Source organism: Gracilinanus agilis, chromosome 3 (genome assembly GCF_016433145.1).
Source record: "Gracilinanus agilis isolate LMUSP501 chromosome 3, AgileGrace, whole genome shotgun sequence".
Classification (NCBI taxonomy): Eukaryota; Metazoa; Chordata; class Mammalia; order Didelphimorphia; family Didelphidae; genus Gracilinanus; species Gracilinanus agilis.
This window is the reverse complement of record NC_058132.1, coordinates 159385754-159411158: the sequence shown is the minus strand read 5'-3', so window position 1 is coordinate 159411158 and position 25405 is coordinate 159385754. Positions and strand designations below refer to the sequence as shown.

Below are 25405 nucleotides of genomic sequence, written 5' to 3'. Positions count from 1 at the left end.
ACCCCAGGATTGAGAAGCAGACAGGAGGAGGGGAGGGGAAGCCGGCCGCAGCTCCCCCCTTCTGTTGGCCCCCCCATCCTCCCACCCCCACCTCGGCTGAGTCTCAATAGCTGGCAAGCTGCACCCGGGGCTCCAGGTCTGGTCACGTTCAGTCCCGTGTCTGTATCCGAACCGAAAATTGGAGCTGAATTGATGAGGCTAATTTCAAGAGGGGCTAAGGGGGAGGGGGGAAGGGAAGGAGAACGAGTGAGCTCTCCGGCTCAATTGCTCTTGAAGAAATAAAGAATTAATAAGTCACTTCTGCGGCTGCCACGGAGACCTTTTGATTTTTTTTTTCTTTCTAATTCACTTGGATCCTATTCGGATTTTCCCCCCTGTCGGACTCTAAAATAAAAGTGAGAAAGTCCAAAGTGTGGTCAGGAGAGCGCTGGACAAGGTAACCTGTTTCTGGAGCACCGGGGAGAAAGAGAACCCTGGCTGAGTCCGCCCGCCAACCCTCTTCCCCTCCCTCCGCGCTTCTATCCCGTTTCTCCACAGCCCTAGTGTTCTGGGCGCAGGTCTTGGGGTGGGTGGAGATCTATGGGACTCGAGACTACCGGGGTCCCAGCTGTCTGGGCTTCGGCTGGGGAGAGGGAGGGGTATCGTTCGAGAGGGCTAATGGGTGGAAGTTCTCGGAAGAGAAAAGTCTGTTTTCTTTGCAGTTCTCTGAGACCGTGGCTGGCGGAGCGGGCTCGTCTGCGGTCCAATCCACTCAGTCCATTTGCAAGAGACAGGAGGGTTGTTTCGGGACGACAGTTAGTTTCTCCCAAAGGCATTGATGTCTCGGCAACCCTTCGGGAGGGGTTGGAAAGCCTGGGTTGGCCTTGCAGCCTGATGTCAAGAATAAATGGCTTTTGGAGTAAGTGCACTGGGGCTGGGTGGTTAGTTACCCCGGCATCACGGCCTTCCCCCGCACCCCCTCCAAAAAGTTCTCCGGGGTTTGGAGCTCCTTTTAGTCGCCCGTCTCTGCTAGACCCCACAGCAGGAGGGAGGCTTCGGGTGACTGCGAACTCAGAGAGAGGTTCGAGGAGAAGGGGAGGGACGTTGGGAGCCTGTCTGTCTGAACTTCACGTAAGAACGGGAGTGCTCCAAACTCAGTTTGGGGAAGAAGGGGCGTCTGAGGAGATGGGGTGGGTCCTGTTGTGAAGGTATTCAAATAACGCCCCCGGCGGGCTGAGCTCCTCCTGGAGGAATATTTGTCTGGTACTGTGAAAATTGTTACCGTAGGGAACGCTTGGAAACCAGCACTGTAGCTGAGACTTTAAATTATTATTACTACGCTTCTGTTCCTATCTACATCGTTCCCGGTATTCATCAGGGTCACACAAACCCCAGAGAACTTTCCCGGGTTTTTTTTTCCCCCTCTAAAGTTTTTACTCCGGCTGGAAAAAACATTAATGAAAATATCTGTGGGAAGAGACGGAAAGTGAGTGAGTCAGGCGGGCTACGTTCAGCCAACAGCCCCAGGGAGAAAAGGGGGGGGCGAGGGGGGTAGGCAAATACGTTTCACACTTGACTTTTTTGGGAAGAAGCAAGGGTAGGTGATTCTTGGGGGGGTCGGAGACTCTGGAACTGCAGGAATCAGGCAGAGCACAAAACTGAGGGTGGGTAGCAGTATTGTTCTGGAGTAGCTCTTATCTCCCCGAAACTAGTATCCTGTGTGTGCCGCGTATGAATGTATCTACAGTATCTACGTGTATATTTATATAGTGTGTGTGATGCAAAAAGCAGGACCGGAGGAGGGGGGGAGGGGGGAAGGGGAAAGAGGAGAGAGAGAGAGAGAGAGATAGGACTTCCTTTCCGATTCGCAAAGTGAAGTCACTTCCCAAAATTAGCTAAAAAAAAGTTTCATCCGGTTAACTGTCTCTTTTTCGCCCCGCTACAACAACAAACGTGCAAAGCGGGGAAGAGGGCAAGGAGCTCACTGGGGGACGCGGACTGGGGGCCAGGAGCTGGAGAGGTGCGGGAGCGGAGGCAATCCGAAGGGGCTGCGGGGTTAGGCTCTAACCGGGTCAATGTGTGGAATATTGGGGGGCTCGGCTGCAGACTTCGCCAAATGGACGGGACTATTAAGGTAAGAGTCTGTGAAGGGATCCGGGTTAACGGGAGGCAAAGGAGCTAAGTTGGGGGAGCAAGAGGGGACAGCCAGACTAGAGTGTGAGGATGCCGGGGTCCGGAAGACGTGGCTGCTTTTCTCCTTTATTCTCCTGCTTTCCCTACATGTTTCTTCTTTTTCCGTTCTGGTTCGAAAGTTTCTTGCTATGCAATAGGTGCTGGGAGAGGGAAAGGGGCACCTCACCAGCTCTCTGCGCTCCCTAAGGTGGGAGTAACCTCTAGACAACCCCCAAATCGGAGCCGAGGTCACTCTGTCCCACAACCGAACTTCTTGCTCTCCCCGTGCCCAGAGCCTTCCCTTCTCACTTATTGCCGGCTGAGGGTAATGATAACTGGAGCAGAGTAGGGGACGGCCCCGGAGACATACAGCCAGGTACCTGGGGAGGAAGCTCGGCTACAAACAGCTCCCCCCAGTCCCAGCTTCCTTGGAGCCCCCGCCCTGAGGCACTCCCCTTCTGCCTTCTGGGATCTGAGAAGCAGAGGGAGAAGAGGAGGCTGCTAGGTTGTCTAGTGGGCCCCAGGGCAAGCAAGTGGATTGGTTTCAGCCGGGCAGGGGTGTGTGTGTCTGTTGGTCTGTCTGCAGTGGGGCTGTTCCAGATGTTAGCCCCTGTTTACATGTCAGCGCTGGGCTGGTTTCCGTTCCTTCTATGTTGCTTACACTGACTCCGGTTCTCTGAAAGCCCTGAAGCTGCCGGGCTTTACCTGAGACTTTTGCCTTATTTCCCAACCCCTTGCGCCCCCCACCTACCCACCTCCCATACGTGCGCCTTCTTAATTTTTCGCGGGCGGGGGGTGGGGGGGAAGAGTAGAGAGATGGAAAGGGGCGGACGAGACGGGACGCGGGAAGCAGTGAAGAGAGTGGGCTACAGGCGTTGTTCTCTGAAGGAAGGCCCAAGACGGTTTGGTGAGAGAGTAACTAACTGTTCCAGAGGCAGGAGGCTTAGAGCTCAGCTGAGAGCAGGGCCCAGCTGCCCCAGGGACTCTAGTGAGAGTTGCTAACGTCTCCCAATGTGCCACCTCTGTTCAGCACAACGGCAAGTAGAGAGATCGATGAGTCTTTGAGTGGACTTATACTCCCACTGTTTTTATTCATTTTCTTCTCCCCCTCCCGTGGAATTCCAGGAGAAACAGTGAGCAGGATGCACATACTCACATCCCTCATTCTCCTTCTCCACAGATACAAACGATGACCTTATGGATCATCAACAAAGGCAACAATTTTCATGTCTAGCAGAACACCAGATAAACCAGACCAAGACTGAGCTATAAGCATTGGGGACAGCCCAGCACTAAGCAAAGAAAGTTTATCTGGAAAAGCCATTAGCTGGTGAACTGGGGGCCAGGTTTCCTCAATCCCCAAGACCTAAAGGAAAGAAACTCCCTACTTGGTTTGGTGCTTTTTAAAGAGAAGTTTGGCGATAGTGGGTTTGAACAATTTCAAAAGATGCATATCGCCTGGGTGGGGTCTGAAGAATTTTTTTTTTTTCCTTTGCCTTCTGCTTCTGAAAGTTGAAATTTGCTGATCTGGGGAAAAGACAGTAACTGCAGGAACTTGAAATCTCTAGATTAGATGACTGACTGATTGTAACAAGTGTAAGTAGAGAATATGTAAGAAGGGGATGCTTAAGTAGAAGGTACATGGGTAGAGAATGGGAGCAGGAAGACACCTGGATAGATGCATGAAAGAAAAGAAGGGTGAGGCTATTTTAAGAAGGCAAGAGTCCTACTTTCTGTTACTGAAGTGGTATAGATATCTTTAAAATCTTTCTTGACTTAGGAAGGGGGAGGTTATTCTAATAACTACATACAAAATGAAGTCACTCTCTGGTAGAGTGGGCATTTGCTATCATACCCATCCAAGAAAGCCGCCCCCTAAAGCCGGAAGGGCGGGGAACGTGCCCCAGGGTCTTGGTTCTTACCCCCTAAAGAGAAGTGAAGCAACATTTCTAAACGACTCAGACCTCCAAGCACAGGCCCTTAGAAAAGGGAGGAAGCTGTGGTCTTTGTACCCAGAATGTGCCAGACTCTTTAGACACACACAGCTACTGGCATGGGCAGCCAGCAAAGCAACATCTCACAAGTGACGAGTCTCCCTGTCCCAAAGAGGACAATTAGATTTATTCCTTTTAAAAAGGTAGGGCAACTTCTGTGGATTCTTGTTTCCCAGGGTGGGTACAGGGGTTGAAAGGGTCAATTTCATATGTTCTATTCAAGCTCATATATACCTGGCTAAACAAACCCATTCTGAGGAATGGTGGAATCTTGAAATAATTCCTTTTATTCACCTAAGCTCAGATCTTCTCCTGGCCTGTATTTTTGGCCACACTCATTAAGTTTGGGTACAAATTCAGATCCTCAAATCATCTGTAAACAACAACAGAGACTTTGCCTTTTGAGTTGCTTGTTTCTGTTCAGCTTTTGGAAGGGACAAACCTAGACCACTTATACAAAATATCTGTGATTAGAAGCAATGTATAGAGGAAAGAACTTTGGGCTCTAGAAGAGCTGGCTCAGCCACAAAATAGATGTGATCTCCTTGTGCTTCTCAGATTACATAATCTCTCTAGGCCTTAGTTTCCTCATCTGTAAAAGGGGAAAACTTTGTTCTCTAAACACCTTTGATTGTTATCCTAAAGTGGAATGGAAGTTAAAGTGATAGGAATTTGAACATTTGAATCATTCAGAAACTAAGCTGAATCCTAGCATTTTACAATTTCCCATGGTGAACAATTTCGTACTATCAAGGAGGCAAAGGACCTGGGTCAGAACTCTGAATCTATCTATTCCTCATTTCATCTTGAAAAGCTTCCTCTTTATGGGCCTCAGTTTACTCATCTGTAATATGAGGGGGTTGAATTAGATGATCGACTAAGGTCTCTTCCAATTCTAAAGACTATGGTTAGACTGAACGACAGGCTCTACATCTCCTTTGTTTCTTTGACTCTTAGTGGTTCAGAGTTTAAAAGGAAATTGGTTTCACACTTAAAGGGGTAAGATAGCATCCAACTGGCAAGGCAGATGTAAGAACTCTGTTCCCATCGATTACTTACCTTACTGCTCCCTTCACTGACCCTGCACCACTGTTTCCCATCAGTTCAAGAGCCTCCTTCCCTGTGGCTTCTCTCATCTGTAACTTACCTTCCTGTGGCTATCTGCTTCATTGACTCTCCCTCATTTTTCAGATTTCTTCAGAAAACACATTTCCCCCTTCCCTTCCCTTTTTCTATCAGCTCCTGGTGCCCATTTCTTAACTCTGCTGCAAGGCCATCAAACTGTCCACCATGAATTTTGAGTCATCTGATGAGTTTTTTAAAACACGCTCTTTCTACCTGCTCTGTCCCAGTGGCAAGCTTCTGTCCTATCCAACTTGCTTTCTCACCTTTAACTTTCACTATTCCTTGCTGTTCATTGGAGCAAGCTTTCTTAGATAAGGTAGTGAGGTGCAATTGAAGAATGCCTGGAACTGAGTGTGGTTTTTGAAACCAGGTCATTTCTTGCAGCAGTAATCAACATCACATGCCTTTCACCACTGATAATATCACAGTGAAGAGGCGGAGTTGAGTGTTGCTTAATAATACAATTTAACTTATAGTCTGTAGCAGGAATAGGTAATGGTTAAACCAGAATCCAGCTGTCACAATTCCATGCTTTCGATCTCTGAAGAATTGTAGTGTCTATTATCATTCTTAGTGCTTGTATCATATTCCACTTCAAAGGTCTGAATTTCCTTTCAGGTAGCAGGGATATCGAGATTTTGTCTATCCCTCAGTACCTAGCAGAGTTCTAAGCACATAGTGGATTCTCAATAAATATTTATTGAATGACTGAATCTCTTAGAAAGGTAATTAGAGCTAGAGTCTTTAAAAACATAGGGCCCTATGAGATTTGCACAGAACTGGAAGGTTCCAGGAAGAATTCCTGGCTGATTTGGCTTCCTGGTCCAAATGCCTCTGAGACTCATTGAAATATTGTGAAAATATTGATGTTTCAAAAAGAAAGAGAGGTGCAGAACCATACCTCAGGATTCCTCAAATGCCAATCTTGCAAGTCTACTTTAATCTAGATATGCATATGGAGGACAGAGTAGAGCTCCTCCTGGCAACTTATTTCTATACATTAGAACTAACCTGGAGTACCCTTAAACCCTTACCAATCCAGTTTTAGAAGAAAGACAAATCAGGCTTTAAAAATAATAGAATCACAAAACTTCAGAGTTGGAAGGCATAATGGCTATCTTTTAATCCCTGGCATAAATGTGTATTTAATTGAAAGCCCAGAGAGATAGATTGTGACTTGCCCAGGCACATTGCTCCTTTTTTCTACTATCATAGCAACAAACTGCCTTCACTTTATTCAATTACTAAAAATCTGATGACTCTTAAGAGCAGTATTTTCTATTAGTATGAATTCACAGATGAATTCAGGTGTGAATCCAAACACCTTTGTAAGAACAATTACAAAGAATATACTACAGACGTTTACCTTGGAAAGAAAACCAAATGTTTCCTCTGTGTGAATGAAAAAAAATTTAATCATTATATCTAGAATAATTTTCTAATCTGCCTTTAAAAATTCAAATTCTAAACTCCCAGATAAGCATCTTATTCAATTTTGTGTCTATCATGATTTTAAAAGGGGGTGGGGCTCAACCTGTAAGAAATTTGCTTTCCTATAAACAGTCACTTTACTAATTGGGCCCATAAAAAAAATAGACCAATTCAATTGTAAAATTAGCAGGCCTGTCTATGGACTACATATGGGTAGGCAGGCAGAAGACCCACTGGACTATTCCAAAAAAAAAAACAAAAAAAAAACCCATAACTGTCTTTCCATATATTGTTCTAATTAAACACAATTCATTCAGAAACTCTAGCCCCCAGCTTCTGTACTCCTCTCCCAGACTGGATATTCTAACTACATCTTGAACAAGGATGACACTGAGACTCAAAGTTTCTGATTCCCTTTTCATTTGGGGATAATCAGATGACTTTGCTTGGGTTAGGTAGTCACTTGAATCCAAAGAAATCCATTAACTAAAAATGAGTCATGTCTCCAAGGCTAAAATTGTGCAGATCCCACAAAGCATATGGATGAAATACCCATGATGCCAGGTGACCTGGAGTTCCTGGAGATTTGAATCACTGCTATTATTTATAAACCACCTCTTCTTCTTTTAATGTGACAAAAAGTGTACATCAGCTAATAGATCCCCTAGGATGGTGTTCTTCTAGGGGTGATCCACTCTGTCTGAGACTCCCCATGCAGGTTTTCAGATGGGGTAGCCTGACTAAGATTGTCAGGGATCAGGACTTTATGATGGAATTCTGTTCTAATGGAAGTCCTAGAAATCTTTATGGTGTACAAGAAAATGTAATAGATGCATGTTTGGGGAGGGGACTTCCTACTAGGGTCCCTGTGTCCCCAAATGCCCCTGTCTGGTTCTAACCCTGCCAGGATGTATAAGGGAAAGCCCATCATTCCCTTTCTTCTTAGTAGCATGTAGATTTGTCACTGTGTAGGTACAGAAAAAAAAAGTGTTTTGGTTTTGAGTAATGTAGCTTTTCTTGTCTTGTGCTTGGTAACACTGTCTTTCTAGAAGTCTTTCCTTGGCCTGTTTGTGACAAACTGTGTTTGTGTGAATGGAGGCCAGGACTTATATAGACACATAAGTTGAACATCCCCAAAGGTTTTTTTTAGTCTTCTTAAAACTTTGCCAGGTGTCACTCCTATTGGAGACTGTTTATGGGCAATTTCATTTTCTTTTGCCTTGTATTATCTCTTGCTCTCGTTCATTGATTCATGGGGGCAACACATCAATGAAATCATTGTTTAAAAAGCCATTTTTCATATACTACCATTATGTTGTATTATCAAGCCTTAAACCCTTTCCTCAGACCCCAGCATCAGCAGGCACATATATACTTGGGAGTTTTCCCAGGAGGTATGTGAATACTACTTTTGATTTGTCCATCCAAATGCTCTTATCCCTTCCTCTCTGAGGCAAAAGCAGCCAGCTGTTAAGAATACTCTGTGACCATGAAATAACTTTTTTTTTTCCTGGGGAAAGTTATTTGGCTCACATTGGGATTTGACTTGCAACCCCAGACTCATGAGCACTACAAAACTGTGGGTCCCTGCTATTCTCAACTCAGTCCCTGAGAAAATGGAGATAGAGAGTAGGTCTCTGACTTATCTGAGGCCACCAACAAGTTGGTAGCAGAGTCAGAATTAGGGTCAGAAAATTCCGAGTCAGTAATGGCCAACCACCAGGCCATGCTGCTATCGCCTGCCTTTAAGAACATCTGTCTATTAAATAGCATCTGCTTATGAAATATAGCAGAATTGTGGGAAGCTCCATTTCATATTAGCCCATGTTTTCCCCTTTTGCTTCTCAAAATACAGTATATATATAACATGTCTCTTCAGTATCCCACTGGCTTCATGAAGAGTCTCTTTTATTATTTGGTGATTTGTTTCATATGTATAAATATTTTACACATGTATGTTTAGTGTCAACAGAGAATGAATCGGTTCCCAGAAATTGAGGCACTTTTAAAAAGTGGTTATTTTCCCTGAAATCTAAGTCAGATTTCTAGTAAAATTTTGAATTGTCTGACATCTTTAAAAATACCTATTTGGGTCTAATGCCTCAACTAAATCTGTATATAATTGTAGGATCACAGATTTCAAGCCAGAAGGATCCACAGAGTTGTTTTCTAATACTGCCTCTCAATTTTACAGATTCAGAAACTAAAGCCCTAAAGGTTAACTGACTTGCCCTAGGTCTCAGGTAGTGGGTGGCAGATCTAGAAATCAAATTCAGGTCCTCTGACTCCAAATCTTTTTTTTTTTTTTTACTTTACGGTTCATGTCACCCCTATCTGACATGAGAGTAGTCTCAGAGATTCTCTGGAGATGTAGTCTTCTGATAGTTTGAGGCCTCTTCTGTATTGTTTAAAAACAAAGCAGAATTCTGTAGCATTGCACATCATCCCATTTTTCAAAAAGGGAAGGTGCAATGATAGGTACCCAATATCTTTCTCCATCAAAATGCCAGACTATGAAATATCTCCCCCACCCTTTCAAAGTGAATTCATATTAGGAAAATGAACTGCTTTTGCTGTCTCAGGTCCCATTTACCAGTGTTAGGTGTCCAATGTAATGAAAAGCCTTATGTCCCATCCCAGCACATACATGCAGAGGGCCAGAATTAAAGGTGTCACGGGAGTCTTAACCTAAAATTTCCAGACATTTGTGGGTTTAAGTTAGATAGCAAACATTCCAGGAACATAGTTATGGGCTCTGAACCTATATGTGTATGTGTGCTGTATGTGTATAGGAGTCTGAGGGTGCAGTGCTTATTTTTGTATATTCTCTTTCACGTAACACACATGTCCAACCAAATTGCTTATTATAGAAGAAATCACATACACAAAAGTAGTCTTTAAATGAAATCAGAGGCATCGATCTAGCTAGTATTTAACTTTTATTTACCAAAATACATTTATAGGGCAGATTAAAATTTAATTCATTCCTGAGATCCTATGCGTGACCCAAGGAAGTATATTAGCAGATAGGAAACTGGTCATAGAGCCAGGAAGACCTGAGTTCAGGTCCTGCCCCTTATACAAATTGGTTTTGTGAACCTGGGCAAGTCACTTAACTTGCCAGAGCTTTAGGTCACACTCTAAGATTGGAATATGCCAGCCTGCATCAACAGAACTGTTTCTCATCTGGGAGTACTTGGTAGCATTGAGACCACAAATCCGGTCCTTCCTTCTCCCTCTTCACCATCCCTGCCTCCTTCTCTCTGCCTGAAAATTCACCTCTTTCCTCACCTTGGCCTCCAGTAGGGTTGCTGTAACTAAATCCTATGGAACAAATATAGAGGTTTAGAACCATAGAACCTTAAAGCCCTCGTAGCCCAAACTCTCATTTTACTGAAAAAATTGGGGACTGAGGAATGATGACTCCCTTCAAGGCCAGCAACAGATTAATAACAGAGCTGAGTCTTGAAACCAGGTATACAGACTTCTGAACTTATGGCTATTTTTCCCCCATGACAACCACTCTTACTTCAAGGAAAAAAGTAGAACTTTGGATGAGATCTGTCCTGATTCCTAATGACCTTTAGGAAAGAAGGTGGCCCATACTGTCTTTAGGCTTCAACTCAAAGAGATCCCCGAAGGAGATCTTTAGGGAGAATTTGGCTTCTATTCAAAGACAATGTCTACGTCAGACCATCTACCAGGGTGGCTATTATTTCCAGAAAATCAGGGTTTGGGCCAAGTGCAACCTAATTATTGAGATTTTTCTGCCATCTACTTTTCCCTTCTTCAGCCCTAGCAAGGGATGCCTTAACTTCTCTAGTTGAGAAAAAAAAAAAAGAAAAAGAAAGACTATCATGGTGTTTTGGATCTCATTTATAAAGGAAATGCCTTTGAGATGATCCTGGATTGGACTTCAGAAACTTAGTTTGTTTTCTGTAATAACCCCCTTTAACAGTTTATTTGGGTCAACATGATACCTTCTCCCTACATCTTAGAGCCAACATGAGTATTCATGAGATTACTGTTGATGACTGTTGAAGGGACCTGGCTCTCCAGAGTAAGGTACTATATGCATTTCTCAAGCCTGGGTTGTTTTCATTGCTAAGTGACACTGGAGCTGTACTAATCCTTCTGCATTAATGCAAACTAAGAATAGGGCCTGGCTATGCTTTGGGGTCTTAAGCTATTTTCCAAAGTTTGGTCTCGATTAAAACCCAAAACACATTTGGCCCCGAGCGCCTTTCTCCTTGACTTTTAAAAAATCCTGTTTAATTGAAGGGAAATTGAATTCGTCTGGTTCTGATTCATTTACACTTAGCTCTTAAAAGACAATATTTTGAGGACTTATTTGATGTCCAAGAAGAATTTTGAGCCTCATAATGAGTTTTCTGGGAGGATTTTTTTTCTCTTAAAACAGGAAGTAGTGCTGTGCTGTGGGCAAACACCCTCAAACCCTGTAAGGGCCTGATTCAACCTGAAACTTTATCATCTACCATTTTGAGTGGGCTCTAAAGGTGGCAGAAAGGGCCCTTCTGTACCTGGGACTGATCCAGAGAGAAGCAAAATTACTTGAGCTGTGACCAATGAGGTACAGTCAACTGGAGCACTGATGCAATTATTTGGATAATTTATGAAGTCAGATTCAGATGGTGAAAGAAACATAGTGCTGGGGATAGAGGGGTGCAATTCTGCTAACACCAGGATGGTCCTGAGTTGGTGTCCATGAGAATTGAGAATGTCTCTTTGCTCAAGCAGGGACAATATTAAGGTTTGGGGGTTTTGTTTTTGATTTTTTTTTTTGGCCTAGGAATTATTTTCTCTTTCATGATAGGAATGAAGAGTGGTTGAGAGAAAATGGTAGTAGTAGCCCTGGCAATACCTTGGCACACTGAAGGGATAGAGAGCTTCTCTGACTCATTCCTAATGTCCAGAAGGTGTCCGGAGTTTCTGTGGCATAGAAGAGCACATAGATGCTTCAAATTTTCTTTTTTCTGACCCTCTATACCTCCCGCACTCTGAATCTCTCCCCTCCACCAATGTTTTTTTTTTTTGTTGTTGTTGTTTGTGTTTTTTTAAGCAAGATGTAAGCTTCTTGTGGGTAGAGATTGTTTCATTCATTCTCAGTGTTGGGCAAATAGCAGGTAGTTAATAAATGTTATTATATGACTGAGATATGTGAGAAAGAGAGAGAGGAAGAGAGAGAGAGAGAGAGACAGAGACAGAGAGAGAGAGAGAGAGACAGAGAGAGAGAGAGAGAGAGAGAGAGAGAGAGAGAGATGAGAAAAGCAGAGAAAGAAGAATGATGAGCAAAAGAAGAGAAGGTTAAAAGGAAATCCTCATGAAAGGCCCAGTTTTAGGCTCCAGTTTCTTCTGAATGACACTTCTTGTTATTTCAAGGCTGATTGACTTATAACTGCATCCAAACCCACCTCACATCAGTTCCTTTTATCAGCCCAAGTGAGACTTCCTGTGGACTAGCATGGCTTCCTGATGTATTTCCTTTTTCCTTTGGCAGAACAAAGAAAACTATAGCTCCAAGGATCCTTGGGACTGAACATAATGTTGACATTGAACAATTTTTTTCATTCTTTTTTAATTTTGGACGTCCGTTCAGATGCAGTAACCTGGGGTTGCTGCATCTGTGCCATGATATTCAGCATGGAGTCCGGCCCATGGGGGAGGCTGATGAGAAGGTAGCATGGTCTAGTGGGAAGCATCATCCTGACCTTTGTTCTAATTCTGGCCCTGGCTACTACTTAGAAATGTGATTTGGGGCAGGTTGCTTGATCTCTAGGGCCTTGGCTTCCATAGCTATACAATGATCTGCTGGATTTGTCAGTTTCTAAGGTCTGCCCTAATGAATTGTGATTCTACAGGTCCCATTGCTTCATTAGAATGGGGTTATTGACTTGAATGAACTCATCCTAGATGGATGACACAGAATCTCTCTGAGAGGAAAAATTACTTCATTCTCCCCTTTTCTAGGAAGCTAGTTGGTGCCACAGTGCACACACACACACACACACACACACACACACACACACACACACAAAATACCTAAGTTCAAATTCAGACTCAGACATTTACTAGCTGTGGGACCCTGGGTGAGTCATTTAACCATGTTTGCCTTCGTTTCCTCATCTGTAAAATTAACTGGAGAAGGACATGGCACACCACGCCAGTATCTCTTGCCAAGAAAACCCCAAATGGGGTCATAAAAAGTCTAAAACAACAACAATAAGATCAAGAGTTGGAAGATTCCTAAGAGACTATCTAATCCCATTCCCTTGTTTTATTGATGAGGAAATTGAAATGAAATAACTTGCCTAAGGTTACACAGATAGTAAGTGTCAGAGGCAAGGTCTGAATCCAGGTCTTCTGACTATCAGCCCAGTTCTTTCTATTACTCCACTCTGTCTCTTTGTATAGACAGTGACAAAACAAGAAAGTCATCCACGGACCACCAGCTCATCTGCCCCTTTGCCATTCAAAGGCAGAAATCTTCGGATTTAATTTGGATTCAATGATCTCTAAAGTACCTTCCAGGCCTTGAGATTCAATGACTTTATAAAGGAGGCAGAAAAGATTTTCTCTCTTCATGGTTGGAGAATGAGATATTATTCTTTCTCCTAATATCCTCAGCTCCACCTCCACACCCCACAAAGACACACACTCGCCTCATTATCATTGAAAGATCTGCTCTGATATCAGCATCAAAAGAGATCAAAGTTGAGAGAACCCCTTGTATTCATATATTGTCCTAAGGAGCTCAGAAGGTTTCATTCATTCATATATTCCTAAAAACCAGGGAGATAGAAATAAGGGAAATTAGTATTCCCCACCAGCAAAGGAGGAAACTGAGTCATTTTAAGAAATAAGAGCCTCAATCCAATTCAGAAGTGAGATCACCACATGGGACGATGGGGATATGTTTGGGGATGTAGACTCTAAACAATCACCCTAATGCAAATATTAATAATATGGAAATAGGTCTTGATCAATGACACATGTAAAACCCAGTGGAATTGCGTGCTGGCTATGGGAGGGGGGTAGAGGAGGGGAGGGAAAGAACATGAATCATGTAACCATGGAAAAATATTCTAAATTAAATAATTAAATAAATTTAAAAAAGAAGAAGAAGAAGAAGTGAAATCACAAGAGGCAGTAGCCATTAATACTAAACAGCATGCTCCCACTGGACTCCACTGTCTCTTCCCTAAGGGCATGCTAGGCTCAAGGCAATGCTTCAGATATAGGATGTGTGACCAACCCTATACTCTCTAATATTTTTTTTTCCCTTTCTTATTTGCCAGTAAAAGCAAGTTAAGATTTACTTCAAGAGCAGCCATGAAGGGAAAAAGAAGTCTCTAAAACATGTGACCTGAAGAGAATGTATACAACTGGGGGAGGAGCAGTTAGACTTAATTTGCTTTTTTAATGGGAGACAGAGTTGCCTGTTGATTTAAATGATGTAATGGAAAAAAAAAACCACTAGTTCTGAAATCTAAAGGACCTGAGTTCAAATCCTGATTGATATATAAAATGGAGGACTAGTTGACGGCTGGAAGGAAGCCTGTCCATTTTTTAGATGTGATCCTATCAATCTTTTTTCTTAAAGCTTATTTTTATCCTTAAAACATCTAGTCCTTCCTTTAAAGTTCAGAATGCGCCTCTTTAGAGATAGTAGTATCTTACACAGTTCAAGGCAGCAGGGAAGAGAATTTTGATTTAGAAATTTGAAAGAAGACATGAGACTCAGTATTTCTCTTCCTCTCCTACCCAGTCCTAATTGTCATATAAAGCCCCAGCAATATCTAACTCCTTTTCTTTATTGAGACTACATGTGGTCAAAGGGCACAGGTAACCTTGACCAAATTAGACCCTTCCTCAAGTTTATTATGAGAGACTCCTTCACAGAGCCAGAAGACATTTGCCAAAGGATCTGCTAGGTGACATGTTCTTTTAATACCTTTGTGGAGTGGAAAAATAAGAAGCATGGCCTCAACTTCTGGAAATTTTGATTTAGTGACCTGACCTTTTAGGGAGTTTCCCTGTCTGTTTTGGAGAAGATATCCTAATTTGTTGCTAAAGTGCTCTGAATGTGAGAATGGATAAGACAGTCAGCCTTTCTAGAGATGTATTAACCTGTATATGCTTTTTATGCCTATGGTGAATGGATCTCATGAAGTCTAATGCCTTTGGTCTCCTGAGATGATAACATGGAAGCCCAAAAATAAGCCAGTGCCCTTTTGGAAATATTCAGAAAAACAGAAAGAACAGAATGTGGGAAATGATGACTCTGTTGTCATCTATCTTGGTCAAACTACGTTTAAGGTGGAATATTTAGTTCTGGGTGTCACATATTAGGAATGGCATGCTGTAGATCAACTGAAATATTGTGGGGGAGGGCAGAGAGAATCAAGAGGGTAAGAGGATTTGTAGAATATGCTATACATAAATGGGTTGAAGGAACGAACAGGCATTTAGTTTGTATGAGAGAAGACCTAGGAGAAAATGTATAACAGCAATCTTCAAAGTTTCAAAGATCTGATTATGGCAAAGAGATTAGACTTGAGGGAGATGGAGATCAGAGAGCTGAATTAGGAGTGATGCAGATTTTTATTTGCATTTTATATATTCGATTTTAGGAAAACCTTCCTAACAATTAGAGCAGAACTATTCAAAAGTATAGGGCTGCCTTGACTGGAAGTGGGATCTGACCCCCTCCGTAGAGGTCTTCAGTCAGAAGTTAAATGACTACTTTATTCTTGAAGAGATTCTTAGACTAGCAAAGTCTGTAACTCCTGAAGACCTTTCCAACTTTTTGAACCTGTGATTTCGTAGACAAAATGAGATGTGGTGGGAGAGTTGAATTTGGACTTCCTCAGACACAAACTCTCCCAATGGTGGGGGCCTGGTTTGACCTACACCCTACTCTGCCCTGGGCACCTCTTCTCTTGATTTTCAAATCCCATGTGTATTTCATGGGAAATTTCATCCGTCTGTTTCTGATTCGCTTACAATTAAAGGCTCAGAGCATTGGTTTCGTAAGAGTTGTTTGATGTTCCAGATTCTTCTTGGCCCTTATTTTTTTCCTCCTAAGAATTCACAGAAGTTTAATAGATCTCATTCAGACATTTGCATGCTTAATTGTTGAAGAAATTAGAAACAGGAGAAAAACATCTTCATGAGTGGTAGAAAAATAGTTATGTGTTCAAGAGGTGGTATAATGTGGTGCATTGAACTGGGAGTAGGGAGAACTGGTTTCAATACCTGAATGGCTTTTTGACTATGGGAAGTCATTTCATTTCTATGAAGTCAGTTTCCTTCTCCATAAAATGAAAGGTCTGAATTGCGTGGCCACTGGAGGCCATTATATCTCTGTGATTCTTTCAATAAAAGGATAGAAAGACATAAATTTCCTTTGTGAATTCAGTATCCTCATGAAAATCAAAGGTGATCGTGGTGTAAAGCAGAAGTGATATATTCCTTTTAACAAACAGCCTTTTTACTGATTATTTTTCCCAATTCCTATTCACATGCTGTGTCGATCAGAAGACAACTTATTGCTTTCAGTTAAGTCAATAAGCATTAATGTCTTATCCAACAGATTGACAAATTAGTAAGGGCTTCAAAAATGGACAGGCATTCTTCTCTTTGGCTCTCCTTATTTGACAAAGGGAGAAATCTGTATTTGACACAACATGTCAATGTCTCCCCAACCTGGGAATTTCTTGTATTCCATTTGTATGGGTCACTAGGGGTAGAATAGACCCTGGCCTTCAGCAGCCTGAATTTTCACTCTGCTTGGAATCTTGACTTTAAATACATTATGGCACTTCTTCAAGAAGAATTACAACTATGGGTTCATTCCCCTCCAAAAAAGATCTGACTCCCATTTACCCTTACAATCTCATATTATATTATTTTCTCTTGAATGTACTCTGTATTTCGACTGGACTAGACCTAGCCCTAAGCTCACAATCTCCCACATCTTTGGATTCCTTCAAACTGTCCTTCATTCCAGGTTTGTATTGCCTCATCATTTCTGCTTTTCACCATCCTTATCTTTTTTCATGGCTCAGCCTAGATGCTTCATGAAGCCTTTCTTAGATCCCTGGAGTTGTTAATGGTCTTTCTATCCTAAAATTCCTCACTAATTATTCACTTAGATGCATTCTCATTGTTGTAGTAGTGGTGTAATTAGTAGAATGTTAGTTCTGTGAAAGACAATGGAGCTATTTTGTTTTTAATTTTATACTTTCTGTTATCTAACACAGTACTTTGAACATAATAGGTGCTTAATACACATTGCTGAACTTAATTGTTGAACCTAGGTGCTTTGGGAAGTTGAAAAGAGTCACTGACTAATCATGACACCTCAGGCAATTGTTAGATGGTTTGATTCATGTGGAATTGCTATTATGTCCGTATCATCACATTGTGCAATCTGGTTATATGTTTTTGGGGATTTTCCGACCTGCTTTGGAGAACCTCTTCCTCTCAGCAGTGGAAGGTGTTTAGTAGTATCTTAGGCATAATAAGTGACTTGGAAACCAGAAAATAGAAGTGGGGTGTCTGCCTTCCATGTTAGCATTGCTGAATAACTGGTTTTTTTCTCGTCTCATAAGGAATTCTGGTAAGAATTGTTTCTTATTGTCATAAAGAAAAGAGTTGAGACATAGGGATTCAATCATGAGACCATTCACTGAACAAACATCCAGTGAGACCTACTTTCTAGAGGCAACATAGAGCTAAAGAAGCCTTCTTGGATTTGATAATTCAGTAGGAGAGAGGACATGATTACCCAAATAACTATAATGCAAAATAGAGCAAGTATTTAGAGAGTCAAAGAAAGAGAAAAAAAAGTTCAGCTTCCTGAAAGAAGTGACATGTGAATTGAGATTTGAAGGACAGATGATTTTAGCTAGAGTAGAGATATGAGGGAAAGGTAAAAAGTGCTATTCTCTGGATTTAAAAGTTGTCTACATTTGCCAGATTTTTCAGTTAACTACTCCGTTATTCACTTCATTTGTGTAGACACAGCCATGACAAATGCCCCAGTTGGGATCAGACATCACGTATTCCTCCATCTCTCCTTCCCTCTGTCACATCCTGCTATTGTTCTAGACATGAAACTCCCATCTCAATCAATGGGGGTTTTGCGTAAAAAAACTGATGGCAGGATATGAGTGTGGCTTCAGGAATTCCAGACTTGTGCTCCTGATAAAGAGAGTTGTGTTGAATTGAAAACATCAGAGAAATAAACGCTCCTTTCTAACCTGTGCTGCCTGGCTCTGATTTTTTTGTTGTTTGCTTGCTCCTTTGTTTATCTTCTCTGTCTTGAAAGAGGCAAGAACCTGTACTAGTATCAAAAGATGTATTTTTGTCTTCGAACACAGCCTTGTAAAGAAAAGTTCTGAACTCATGGTTATCTATGACTCGCCTCACTCACCACCCCAAACTTAGTGTTCCATAGTACTTTACACTTAATAAATGTTGATTGGATGGTGTTATTAACAGGCTAGAATTATGGGCAGAATCTAATAAGATGAAATTTAATAGTGTTGGATGTTAAGTCCTATATTTGGGTTAAAAAAATTAACTTTGGAAATTCAGGATAGGGAGATGTGTTTGAAAAGTACTTGGGAGTTTTAGTGAAAACCTGGGAGGTTTGAAGGATTCCAAGCTTAATGAGTCAACCGTATGACATGGCAGCCAAAAAAAGCTAATGAGATCTTAGGCTGAATTAATCAGAATCATAATATCTAGAATGAAGGCCGTCACAGACCTGCTGTATGCTGCTCTGGCCATACCATATTTGGAGGAGAATATTCAGCCCCGAGTGTCAAATTTTAGGAAAGACATTGGCACACAGGAGTCTAACCAAAGAAGGGCAATCAGAATACAGAAGGGATTTGAAATAATGCCACTGGTGGATAGAACTGAAGATGTTAAAGATGCAGGAAAGAAAACTTAGGGAAACATAACTGAAGTCAACTCTAAAGGATTATCTGTCATATGAAAGAATGACCTTGGTGCCTCAGCTGTAGAGCTAGGTAGAAATGGCAAGAAGCTCAATATAAGGAAACATTCACTACCAGTAAATAGCCGACCCAGAGTGAAGTGAGCTTCCTTGGTTGGGTTCCCCTGAGTGGAGATCTGCAAATAGAGAGTATAGATGATCACTTGCCAGAAATACTGGAGAGGAAATTCCGGCCCTGGTCCAGAATGGACTCTATGACTTGCAAGATCTCTTACAACTTTGAGATCCTATGATCCCAGTTTTCCAGTGTCAATTTGTCTGGTAATGTGTTCCCTGGTTTTCGTTCATATTTACCAAGGCCACCCCCTTCTTCTCCTCCTTTTCCTTCTATTATGCCAGGAGAGCTGACCTTTCAATGAATTTCCCTGTCTTTCACCAAACAGCCGAGTATGGTTTTTCTCTGCCTAGGAAGGTGAGAAGAGAGAGCCGAAATGTTCTGGGAAAAGAATATAGATGTTTTCCCAAATTCCTTAAAGTTGTTTAGTTTTTCTGGTGTCATCTTAGGGACACTAACAGCAGAGGGGGCTGGTATTCCAAACTGATTGAAGAGAAGAACAGGAAGACAGAGGTAGTTTGATTTGGAGCAAGTACTTTGTGGTTGTTAAATTAATTACTTTTATTGTAGACGCATTTGTTAAGTGCTTAACAAGATAACAGTAGTTCCCTCTTTTAATACTACTTAGTCCACTTTGTCTTAACTCAGATAGTATGTGTAACCATATCTTAGACTGAGTGTCTCTCATAATCATATAAACCATATGGATGGAATTATGCAACCAGAAGAGAAGTGGAGGCAGTATACCTTCGGACCTCTCAGTTGCATTGCAGGAATTAAATAATGAGAATAAGAAGCAGCAAAATAGGTTTAGGCAGCGTAAGGTGTTCACTGTTGTTTTGTACAAAGATTTCTTCTCATGGATTTCCACTGAATGGTTTGAAATGTGCTCTTGATTTGCTAGCCAAAAGAAAGTGTTTTTCAAAGTGCGAGGGACTACTTTGGTCTGCTCAGACATTGATTGACATTTTTCCAGGGACCCCACCCAACTTTAGCCAATGCTCTTTCTTTCTCCTCCAGTAAAAGAAAAGATGAGCCAAGTCTTACTGCCCATAATTCACAAGTGTGTGCTATATTTTTCACAACGAAACCACATAAAATCCATATAGGTGGATATGCAGAGTTCATTCTCTTCTTCTCTCCATCTCCTAGAATCTCTCATGATCTCTAAGGCTCATCTCAAGAGCCATCTCGAATTCAAACTCCTCCCTCTTTCCATTTTCCTTCCCATTTGAAATATCTTGCACTTATTTTATATATGTTATTCTTACTTCACTGTTTCCCTGAGTAGTATATAAGCCTCTTGAGGTCAAGGGCTGTTTTGTTTTTGTCTTTGTATCCCATGAACTGAACACATTGCTTAGCAAATAGCAGGAAATTTGTAAATGGGTTTTTTTTTAATGAATCAGTATATGAAATAAACAGAAACATCTATTTCAGTCTATAAAGGACAATTCACTAAATTGGACTGAAAATGGCTGATGTTTGTTTGAGTGTAATACATTTGTGTGGGCATTTCCCCATACACATTTTGTGTTTATGCCAATCTTCACGTAAGCTTAATTCTTTCTCTTGCCTTTACCTTCTTTATGGACCTAAAAATATGAAGTAATTTTTTTTCTGATCTTCTTTGGTCATTTCTAAATTTCTCTTTTTTGAGTGAGATCTAAAAGAGGGCAGTAATACGTTGCCTTGTCTAGTAATCATTTTTTAATAATTTTCTCTTGACCTGCTAGAGGCAAAGATGTACAGGAAACCTCATGGGAGACAATCTTATGGTATGATTTCCAAGATGAGGAATTTGGAAAATGTCATCGAATCTTGCCAAAGTTTGCCCATCTTTAGTCTGGTACATCTGGAGCTCTCTGTCCTAGTTCCTTTATAGCCCAGAGAGAGTAAAAGCCTGGGGGGTGGGGTGGGAAATGCCTGTATAATTCAGAAAAGGAACATTGATTTAAACAGCAGGGACAATTTATTCTAAAATGTATATTTACCTGCATGACATTATTCTGATTAGGAAATGGAAAACTAGGGTGTGTATAGGTAAGCACATCTGTAAATAATCTGGCTGTAACTTATGACTATTGTTAAAAAGCAAATGAATAGTCAAAGCCAGCTAATGTCTCTCTCTCCTTTTCAGTATGATTTTATGTAGACCCTACTTAGATTCAAACTAGTCCAAGCCAACAGTCAATTATTAAGCACCTGCAATGTAATAGTCACTGCATTGGGTGCCAGGAACACAGAGATGAAAACAAAAAACAGTCCCTGCCTTCAAGGAGCTTACATTATTAGACCACTGAACCTGTGCTCCTAAATGCCTCATTATTGCTATACTTGATCTTTAGAAAATTACTTCCTTGCTCTGTGCCTCAGTTTCTCCTTTCAAAGCAAGGGGTAGTTGAACCTTTTTTTTAATTAAACCATTTATTTGTTGATTTCGTACATTGACATTCCCAAGTATCTTCTTCCCTCCTTCCCATCCCTGTACTAGAGAAGGCATTCTTTGACAACATATATCTGTATATAAAACTATGTTTTGCTCATTTCTATTCATCAGTTCTCTCTCTAGAGGCAGACATGTACAAGTTATTCTTGAAACCTTATTTCTGTTGCTGCAAATAATGTTCTCTTGATTCTACTTGTTTCACTCTTCATGATTTCATGTAGGTCTTTCCATGATTTTTTTCTTTTACATTAGCTTGTTCATCATTTCTTACCTTATTCAGAGGATGTTCAGAGAGCAGGGCGAAAAATGCATACTGGACCCCCCCCCCCCAGAGAGTCTTTCAGTTTTGCAGTAGTCCAGGATTAAAACAGCAATGAAAACACCTACTGAGGAAAATATCTTTTTATTTCTAATGATTCTGATTAAAGTGACAACAGCCAATTGACTTTTCCAAGTCTCTATCTATTCCTTCACATCACTGTATATGTTTGCTCTTTTAAATACGTTTAAGGGGCAGCTAGGTGACACACTGAATAGAGCACCAGGCCTGAAGTTGAGGAGGACCTGGGTTCATATCTGGACTCAGACATTTCCTAGCTGTGTGATCCTGGGCAAGTCATTTAACTCTGTTTGCCCAGCCCTTGATCTTCCGTCTTAGGGTTGCTACTAAGACAGAAGGTAAGGGTTTAAATAAATGTAAATGTTTACAAAGCAATTCAATGTAGACATTTGCTGACTGAAATGATGCCATCCTAAATATTATTTGCCATCAGAGCATGCCTTGAATTTGTTTAAATCATTTGAGTATTCATTTCTAAGAATTACAAGTTGTTCCATTCACTTCAGCCTACCTGGTATCTGAGATTACAGACATGCACCACCATGTTGGACAAGTAATAATCTTAAAGAGTTTCCTGGAGATATTGAGGGGTCAAGTGATTTCCCTATGGTCAACTGGTAGGTATTAGAAGCAAGACTTGAATCCAGGTGTTTCTCATTTAAAGACTTATTCTTTTATCCAATATGTTATGCTATCTCATTTAATAAGAAGGGACTGAGGTAGTCTAGACCTTTGATTTCACATTGATATGGGGATTTCCCAGCCAGGAAAACTCTTTCTACAAAAGTAGGTCAGGAACTTATAGGCAACTTATAGACTTAAAGAGTTACAACCCTTGAATCCATGTTTTCCTGGCTTGTTGGCCAACTCTCTATCCAGTGCGCCATATTGCCTTTCCAGTTTATTATTATTATTATTGTTGTCATAAAAGCGATCTTAATGCCCAAAGCCATACCCAAGGGAGCTCTTGCTTCTCTGCAGAGGCCTTCTTGTTCACTGACCTGCTGGGGTCATTATTGTAGGGACGTCATTTGGTTCCAAGGGACGTAGAACAGACTGGCCCATCATTTAACTTGTGGCTCTCTGAAAGGAGTTACATCCCTCCAAGGGTGAATACATTCCACAAAGGAAACCAGGGCAATTCCCAAGAGGCCAGGCACTGCGCACAGTTTCCAGAGACATCAGCAAGGCCACTTCAGCTCTGTCTGCCTCCCCCGCACACTCCCTTCACCAGAAAGGGTGTAAAGTGCAGGTTAGCCCACAGGCCACCTGGCAGATGCCCAATTGCATGCAGAGGTAGTCCCACCCTGCTTACACCATAGATTCCATTATAAGCGCCACATTTCAGCAGCTCGTAAATTTTCCCAAAATCATAACTAGGTTTGAAATATCCCAGTCTTGTTCTTTCCACGTTTGATCTGTTCTTAGGCAAGAAAGTGTGTGTCATGTGTAATTTTGTGAAAATATTGGGTTAAATAACTGTTTCCATGACGTGGCTCTAGGCACCTAGGTCCTGGGATCTGATGATTAATAAGTGCTACCCTCTAATATGGCAGCCCAGCCAAAACTCTAAGCCAAGGGTCAGAAGTTTAGTTTTTCTCGCCCTAACCCTGGCAGAGACATGCTGTGTGATCTAGAGCAAGTCTCTCAACATCTCTGTTCTTAGGCAAAATGGAAATCTGAGGGTGGCCAGGAGGGAGAATCACTAAAAGGCATTGAGCTTCCTTGAGAAGGTAGCTAAGCTAGCCGCTCACGCTCTGCCATGCTGGTTGAGGAATCTGTCTTTTGTGTGCACTCTACCACCAGGAAGTCAAATGCCAGAGATTCTAGAAAGTATGTTTTTAAACTTTGAAAATCATGCTACATAAAAGCTGTGGCTCTTGAGCTCAGGGTAGTTCCTTCCCAGCTAGCTCTTGGGCTCTATGACAAGTTGGGGACTGGATGCCACACGGTCCTTAGTTTTGAAATGAATTCATTGATAGCTGCTGTCTGAACTTAAGGTCAGAGACTGACTCAGCTCCTTCTCCTTTAGTTTCTTCCTCAATTGTGTAGCAAGGAGATGCAAGGGATGATCATATTCACCTGAAAGCAGTATTGTGAATTAAAATGGGGGAAAAGTACTTTGTGAGACCTAAGAGGGATAGGTATTTCTGCTGAAGTCAGCTCCAGGACTCTGGGGATTGGCTGGAGTTTTCCAGATCTGCTCTTGACTTAATGGCACTTTGCACCTTTCCCCCTGAAATGGTAGCTTTGTAAAAAAAAAAAAAAAATGGTGGCACCACCATTCATGTAAAGCAGTGGTTCCCAAACTTTTTTGGCCTACTGTCCCCTTTCCAGAAAAAAATATTACTTAGCCCCCTGGAAATTATTTTTTTTTAAATTTTAATAGCAATTAATAGGAAAGATAAATGCACTTGTGGCCATCACCGCCCTCCTGGATCACTGCAGCACCCACCAGGGGGCGGTGGCGCCCACTTTGGGAATCACTAATGTAAAGTAATAATAACAATAGTCATAGCTAGCATTTATAGAGAACTTAAAACTTTGCAAAAGGTGTTGTACTTATTACTCATTGATTCTCATTTTATAGATGAAGAAACTGAGGCAGGCAGAAGTTAAGTAACGTGGCCAGGGTCACACAACTAGTAAGGATCCACGGTGAGAATCAAACTCAAGAATGTAAGGGGGAAAAGGGGTTTTTTTGGGTTCAATATATTAAAAGATGGTCACCAGAGGATTGAACTATTATCAATCCTCAATTAAGAATAATCTCAAGTCAAAATTGACTTTTATGGAAGTTTATTTACAATTAAGAGGAGAGAGAGGAAAATAAGGAAATAAGAATCTAACCCAGTAGGTAATTTGTTATAATCCTCTAATTAATCCAGGTAGATCTTAACCCTCAGCCGAGAGTTAAGTTCATCCAGGTCAGAGGGAATTAGGCTGCAGGACCTCTCAGGTTCCTTTTAACATTCTTTTTTTTTAGAATTAGATTCTAAACAATTAACACTCTAATTATTAGATGATGTACTACATTCAGTAGTTTATGCTCAACCTGACATGCAGGAGACTTGTTTCCAGAAATGTCTACTCTTGGTTTCCCTTTAGCCTTTTGAATTTTCTCTGGTCCTCCCCTGTCCTCCTTCTTGCTCCCATTCCTTTCCCCGAGTTGTTTGTTGTTTCAGTCTATTTTGAGGGGTGGAGATCTATTTTCAAATCTGCCAAATAGAAAGTGAATAACGTTTTTAAAGATGTGCCGGTCGCAGTAAAGAATGGTCTTGATCCATAGGTGAGTCAATAATATTTGTTGAGTCCCCATTTTTTGCAGAGTAATGCCATTTCCATAGGGCTTTGGGGTTTAAAAGCACCATTATCACAATAGAACTATGGGGTTTGGGGCTACAAGTAGTATCATCTCTGTCTTTCAGAGAGGAGAAATGACTTGACCACAGTCTCACAGCAAGTAAATATAAGAAGCTGAGCTCAAACTTCAGGTGATGCTCCAAGTCTGCTGTTCATTATAGGATGCCCCAAATGCTGCTGAGAAGGGCTTCTATGTCATACACTTTGTTATTGTTGTTTTAAGTGGATCCTTGTCCACAATGGCCTCCCCCCTTCCCATCCTGCCACACTCACACTTAAACACTACTCCACAGTTTAGTCACATGGCCTGTGCAGAAAACAACATTTCTGCCTCCTTGAAAATGGAGACAATGGACTTTACATTTGCTGCTTTCATTTCCCCAGTGGGGCATCTGAGAGGTGACCTGATTGAATTCCACCCATAAAGGTCATGCTTTGAATCCAAGGC

General features: G+C 41.5%; 1 protein-coding gene across 4 annotated transcripts in view; it reads left to right on the top strand.

Moving 5' to 3' along the window:
* The window catches only part of FLI1 (Fli-1 proto-oncogene, ETS transcription factor), a 167118-nt gene that overhangs the window by 5670 nt on the left and 136043 nt on the right, over positions 1-25405 (top strand). Inside the window, exon 1 of one of the 4 annotated variants that reach the window (XM_044668332.1) lies at positions 1280-1465. The exons of 1 other annotated variant lie outside the window; for it this stretch is intronic. Coding sequence is in view for 1 of the 3 variants with exons in the window: in XM_044668331.1 (XP_044524266.1) it covers positions 2096-2113 (18 nt within the window). In the remaining 2 variants the exon portion in view is untranslated. Of the gene's footprint in view, positions 1-1279; positions 1466-1595; positions 1644-1826; positions 2114-25405 lie in introns of those variants that run through there. 2 more of the 4 variants (XM_044668333.1, XM_044668331.1) reach the window with 2 other exon arrangements.